This window comes from Henckelia pumila, chromosome 3 (genome assembly GCF_033568475.1).
Source record: "Henckelia pumila isolate YLH828 chromosome 3, ASM3356847v2, whole genome shotgun sequence".
NCBI classification, from domain to species: domain Eukaryota; kingdom Viridiplantae; phylum Streptophyta; class Magnoliopsida; order Lamiales; family Gesneriaceae; genus Henckelia; species Henckelia pumila.
Genome location: NC_133122.1, coordinates 27,308,813 through 27,315,693, shown reverse-complemented (window position 1 = coordinate 27,315,693; position 6,881 = coordinate 27,308,813). Strand labels below are relative to the sequence as shown.

Genomic DNA, 6,881 nt, shown 5'->3' with positions numbered 1-6,881 from the left:
CTCCCAGAAAGTTTCTCGCTCAAGCGGTAAAAAGACACCGCTCGAGCGAGATCAAAACTGCTTTTTTTAAAAAAAAAAAAATTCCACAAATTTTCTAAAGGAAATCAAAATACCAACAAGAAAATACTAAAAACGAAAGACTAACAAAAGTAAGGGAAAGAACACTGGGTTGCCTTTCAGTTAGCGCTAAATTAATATTATATAACCAGACTATACTTCTCTTTCAAGTGGTTAAGTCCTCCAGATCGATTGTGGTCTAGGTTTTATCCACAACTCCACCTCGATAAATCCTTACCCTTTGACCATTAACCTTGAATGCTCTAGTTGCAGAACTAGAAATTTCCACTGTACCATATGGCAGCACTTGCGTAATAGTGAACGGTCGTGACCATCTCGAGCACAGTTTACCTGGCATGAGCTTCAAATGTGAGTTATATAATAATACTGTTTGACCTACCTCTAACTCACGTGAGACGATGTGTTGATCATGTCATCGTTTGGTTTTCTCTTTGTAAATCCTGGAATTCTCATATGCATCCAACCTTAACTCTTCAAGCTCATTTAATTGCAGCATCCTCTCGTCACGTGTAGCATTAGAATCAAAATTAAGAAATTTAGTAGCCCATAATGCTTTATGCTCAAGTTCAACAGGAAGATGAAACGCTTTGTCATATAACAACCTAAAAGGATAAGTGTCTATATGTGTCTTAAATGCAGTACGATAAGCCCAAAGCGCATCCTTGCACACGTTGCGTGTTTGCACGTTTTTTTAATTAACTTGATTTAATTATATTCAAATAAGAATAATATTTTTGATTTAAAAAAAGAGTAACGTCGTAATGTTAAAAAATAATGAGTGGTCATACTTTCATTTGAATTGATTATATTTATATGAGGGTAATACCACAATTTTAAAAACTATCAGGCAACTAAACTGTAATTTAAAATATTGAAAGTGCAGTGACCTAGCCTGGATCACCCACTATTCAGAGATTTAAGCATGCAATTAAACTTAACAAGACACTCAATCAGATCTAAACGCAAGAAACCTAACAAATAACAACTCATCAGAATACAACCGGAACAATTAACTGAAAATCCAAATAAAATAATATACAACACAATTGAATCAACTGCAAAACCGAAGATAAACTTAATCTAAACTATGGGCAACCACTGCACACAGGCCCTGGTCACCAACTACGCATAGGTCCAGCTCTTGAGTCACCTGCAACTGCTCCGTTGAAGGGGGTGTCCATGATAAACAACACAAATGTGAGCGCTATTCACTCAGTACATAAACACAAGTATACATATTGACATGATGCATTCAAATGACTGATACTGGTCAACTAACAAGTCTTGCTCCATCATCACCACGTATTTATCCCGGTGTTCGACCATATAACAAAGGTGTAGGACTGAGCGACCCTACTAGAAATTCTATCTTGAAGGAGATATGGCTCAACATGAATATACTCATGTAGTATAATATGATAAAGTATTAAAATATGTATAATGACACATAATATGGAAGATATAAGCATGCATAATCGCTGGTAATCTCAGTCAGTACTTACGTATCTCAACAACTGGCCTAGATGTACAAGCATCTATTGTCCATAACTACAAATCCAGCCAATGCCATATCACTTATTCTGATCTCAAAGTTTTAACTAAGCTAATAAATACTCCCTAATATTGCAGGGATCTCGGACTATACATGCGTTCGTCGTCAGCCCGCTGATGTTGAAGGCCCCAAATCCTAGCATAACTCCGCTACAACTCCCGTAGTACCTCGCTATCTCTCGGCCCTCAAGTACTAGGCTAAAACACTAAGAATATATACCGAACACACAATTTCACCTCCAAACACAAACTGAAAGTGAGAAATGCGCGGCCTATTTATAAACGAAATTCGGAAGGTCCAAACTAGCATACTTGTCACGTCTCCAAGCAACCCTGATTGGAAGCTCCGATCTGTTATTCGAAAGTTACAATCCTCTTTGGAAGCTCCGAACTCCCTCTTCGGAAGCTCCGATCTTCATGAGTTCTCATGTGTCTGTACACTCTTGACACATCGATAATGTGCATGACCTAACACACTTCGAAAGGTCCGATCTCAAGTTCGGACGTTCCAATTTCTATACATCCGATCAGTTTAGATCTTCCAAACATCCCTGGCTCAGGTTCGGTGATTCCAAAATGCCCGAGTCACTTTTGTCCTATGAACCATTTTCGGACATTCTGGAGTCGTTTTTCCACTTGGTTTTATCATGTTAAAACTCATTGATCATGTTTTACCATTTTAAGCATGTTTAACTACTTTAATCACCTAAAACAAAATTAAGGTTAATACACAAAGTTAAAAAAACACAAAAAAATCATGTGAGACGGTCTCATGGGTCAATTTTGCGAGACGGATCTATTCTTTGGGTCATCCATGAAAAAATATTACTTTAATTTTATGCTAAAAGTACTATTTTTTATTGTAAATATGAGTACGGTTAACCGGCCTTATCACATCTCACGACCCGAATAAAGATCCGCGAGACCGTTTCGTAAGAAACTTACTCAAAAAAAAATCACCATAATGAAAAAAAACAAAAGTAAAAGAGATTGTTTATATGTAGTAAAGATTACGGGAATAATGTTACTTGCACTCAACAAATGGTTAATAATAATGGATTTGCTCTTTTCTTGGGAAGCCCAACAACCTCATTAGGTCCAATTGTGAGCCCAAATGAAATGATAGCTTTAGCTTCAAGCATCACATTACCCAACAGATTTGCTATTAAAAGTTTTTTAAGAAAAATCTATATATAATCTTATATTTGTAATCAATTTGATGAAATTTTAATTAATTGTACAAGCATATATTTTTTTTATTTTTTTATTTGGGATGTGAATTGTCACAAGGACAATTTGCTCAAAAATCCCCAAATGCAAACATGTTTTGCTTTGGGGTCCCTAGTCATAAAATATGGTACAAAACAATACAAAATGTGGTACAAAACCATACAAGATGTGGTACAAATTAACAAACAATGTGGTACAAAAAAGTGGCTAGGGAGTACAGAGCAAAACATGTTTGCATTGGGGATTTTTGAGCAATTTGCACTTGTCACAATTAGGTCTTGAATTTGATACATTGTCCCATATTTGAGATCTTGGTATCATCTAACAAAACCCAAACTTGTTTCTCTTTTTTTCTTTTTTTCTTTCAATTTTTTTTTTAAAGTTTGGGAGGGGATTGTCACAATTAAGTGTAACTTAAATGATATTTTCTGTGATACAGCTTGACCCATACATATATATATATATTCTTGGATTGTCACAATTGGATGTAACTTATATGATACTATATTTTGCGACAAATATATATCGGATCGACCATACGTGATGTTTTTACTTTTATTTTTAGTGATCTAACTTGAAACTTGGTCTCAAATTTAATTTAGGGCTGATATTTAATATGGATCTCAAAATAGAGACTGAATTCAATATATTGGTCGCTGGATTTTTATTTTTTATTTTTTGCAGTTAGCTAGCAATACTAGATATATTTTTTTCCAAATAAAAAAGAAAAGAAAAATGTAGCACCAGTAGTGATGCAGCTCGACCCGATATATATCTGTCGCGAAACATAATATTTTTAACATAAAATGTAATAATTTAATTTTATGAGTTAAATCGAGTCAAAGATTCATCTAACAAAAAATTGAGTCGAACTTCTTTGTAGTTTTAAATTGTAGGCAATTGTGTGTTCTCCTCCCATATCATCTTATTAATTAATTAAAGGCTGTAAATTAATAGACACAATCATAAATTGGGAAGAGTCGATGCTGGCATCAGGATAGTACCCTTGATGCCAGATCAACGGCCCGGATCTTGTTTTCAGGTCAAATCATTTGACCTGCAACAAGATCTGGGCCGTTGCTACCCCACCCGGGCACTACCCGGGTGGGGTAGCATCGACTCTTCCCATAAATTGATAGACAAACAAGACACACCCTCATTACATAATTTATTTAAAAAAAAAAAAACTCGTTCACTCGATCACGTACGTACCTCGGATTCATCAGAAAAAGACATTCGACTTTATTTATTACTCTCTCTAAATCAAGAAATTTATACTGAAAAAAAGTAAAAATACAAATCAACCGAGAAATTTAAAGGCGGCATAGAAAACTTATGCTTTATTGGAGTTGCTAACATCAACAAACTTATTATATTTGATTCGAACCGATCATCAAGCTCGATCGTTTGTTCTCCTAGTAGAAAAGTCGTCTTTTTCTCGCAAAATTTTTTCATCAAATTTAGATTAGCTTTCGATTCTCAGGGAAAAGTATGGTTAAAAATCTTGCATAAGTCAAAATCCTGGTTTCGCCCCTGCTAGCTTGTTTGTTATCAACCATGAACGAGGCCAGAAGATAGAGCCATGAGAAGAATAGCTGCATCCTTTTCATCTTCTGGAAACACACTGTGAAATCTCAAGCTCTTGCTCAACTTCATCAACATATCCTCGAAATTACCCAGCTTCTTCTTCTGTCCAATTTTAGATTTTGATCCAACCGAGATATCAGCCGCACTTTGCTCCATTTTGCGGCGTTTCACGAGCAGCGAAGACTTCGGATTTTTGCTGCCTGTTGCCTTCTCTTTGTGTTGCATCTTGATTTTATCGAGTACCCGCGACTTACCGGTGGCAACAACCCCACCGTTGGCGCCAGCTGCAGCCATGGCCGCCCGCCTTGCCTTCCTTTGCTTGATCCCGCACGCGTTACAAAGTGACTGTGAACATGAAACAGCCACAAAAATTTATAGCTGAAACTTCATATATATAACTATTAAAAGATATCATGTTCATTTCTAGACAAATTAAGTGAAGTGTTTTTTATGATACAAGTAAGTTTTTGGACAAGCTAGAAACATTTAACTAAAGTCTAATATATTGTTTTTTATAAGTTAATTAATTTCTTGGATAAACTTTATGCATCATAAAATAAGATAAAAGATGAATATATACCTTAGGGCCTTTAGGACCACTTCTCCAAAGAGGGGTCTTGGTTGTGTTGCAATCTGAACAAACCCTAATTGGGATAATGTCATATGAAGAATTATTGTGGCTTAAATCTGCATTTTCCAAAGAGGATTTCTTTATTGTGCCATTGCTACTCAGGTTTAGGACTAATCCATCATGGTTCTTCTTCATCTTTTGCATCAAGTACCCCATCTTTGAAGATGGCATCCACTTCACTGGATTAATGTCGTTCTGCACTCCGTGATCTTCCTTCTTCCCGTACTCGACCTCGTACGCCGTCGAATATCCTCCATTGTGACCATAACTGTGATCCTAAGATCAAAACCAATGATCCCATGTATAAAACTTTGTATCAATCTTTAGTCATGTTGACATGTTATATATACTTGTAGATATATAAGGTTGATTGTGAGTAGATGGTTTACCTGGTGATCATGCTGGAGATCGTATCCGGTTCGATCTTGAATCCGATTGAAGAATACACAAGATGATGATGATGATGAGGAAGCTTGATTAATAATTGGGACAAAAGAGTGAAGTTCTTGATCATCTTCATCGCCATAATTGCTTGGCACAATAGGAAAAGGGGGACAAGAGTTTAGGTCCATTGTCATTTGAATGGAGAAGGGGCAACTTTCTTGAATGACTAGTTTTTAATTCTCAAGCAAAAATGTTTTAAGCGAATATAAGGGACATTAGGATAAGTGTATTCGAGAATTTTGTCCACAATCGATATGTGTATTTATTTTACTATTTTATAATGAATTCTCAAATATATATGTATATAAGGTAATATTTATTCAGAAGTGTGCATAGATCGAATTTTTCTCTCTTGACGGTAATTAATTAACTTTTTAAATATAATTTTACCGCTTTTTCTGTCAGAATAATGACAATATCTTGTGCATTTCCGACAAAAAAACGAAAAACTAATTGTGATGATTATAATCTCCAAGTGTTGGTTTGGAGGTGGGGTCAAAGGGCTAGACATTCCCGTGACTTGATGACATTCAACCAAGTTAATACCTTAAGAAGGACAAACGAATTTAAGGTATGGAATGGCTACCACACCACACCTCACCACACCACCAAATGACACAACCCTATCTCTAATTCTTTCTTGGCACACTACCTCAATGATTGGCCAATCAATTATTACTCGCATAATCGTCCAGGACTGAACGTTTGCTACTTTATTAAAAAAATATAACTGGGGTTTGATAAACTGCATATCATGGGTTATCAGCTCAAGCATCATGTTTCGATTGCTCTAAGAAGCTAAAACAATTATTGCAGCACAACACATTTGTTTCCATATGTTTTATGGTAAAATATATAAATATATCTTCATTTGCCTCATGTGATATTTAAAAAAAGTTGTCTTAAAAAAAAGAAAAGATATTAAACAATGGTTCAATATTGCCCTCTAATAGAGTGTTCAAGTTGGTGAAATAGGTAAACTCTTGGTAAATGATGATAAATTCGATTCCTCCTATATACCAACACCTTATCAGGCGAATTTGTTGCACATAACTTGCTTAGTGCATTTTACTTGGCTAGCTTGGTCTGCATCCTATTGCATTAGCCCGGTATGCAGTATACTCAATGTCCACCGAAATGTAGTGTTGTGGGTTCCTACATCATAAAAATCATTAAAAAAAATAAAATTATTGGAACAAAGAAGAACAAATAAAATTAAAACTAGATGTAAATTCTCATCAAAATTTGGTCTTCATGCATGTCGTGAATTAGTTTCTTTCTCGTATATATGTACGTAATCCATTGTTTCAAAATCCTTATATGGTTTCGAATATTGCTGCTCATATCACCATTAAACGAA

General features: G+C 35.4%; 1 protein-coding gene across 1 annotated transcript; it reads right to left on the bottom strand.

Annotated features, from left to right (window-relative positions):
- Positions 1-4,096: 4,096 nt before the first annotated feature.
- Positions 4,097-5,673, bottom strand: LOC140893183 (GATA transcription factor 21-like). Its single transcript, XM_073302250.1, has 3 exons — positions 5,467-5,673; positions 5,027-5,353; positions 4,097-4,791 (listed from the first exon to the last, which is right to left on the bottom strand). The coding sequence occupies exons 1-3, from the start codon at positions 5,653-5,655 to the stop codon at positions 4,411-4,413; spliced, it is 897 nt and encodes a 298-aa protein (XP_073158351.1). The 5' UTR covers positions 5,656-5,673; the 3' UTR covers positions 4,097-4,410.
- Between the last annotated feature and the right edge of the window lie 1,208 nt (positions 5,674-6,881).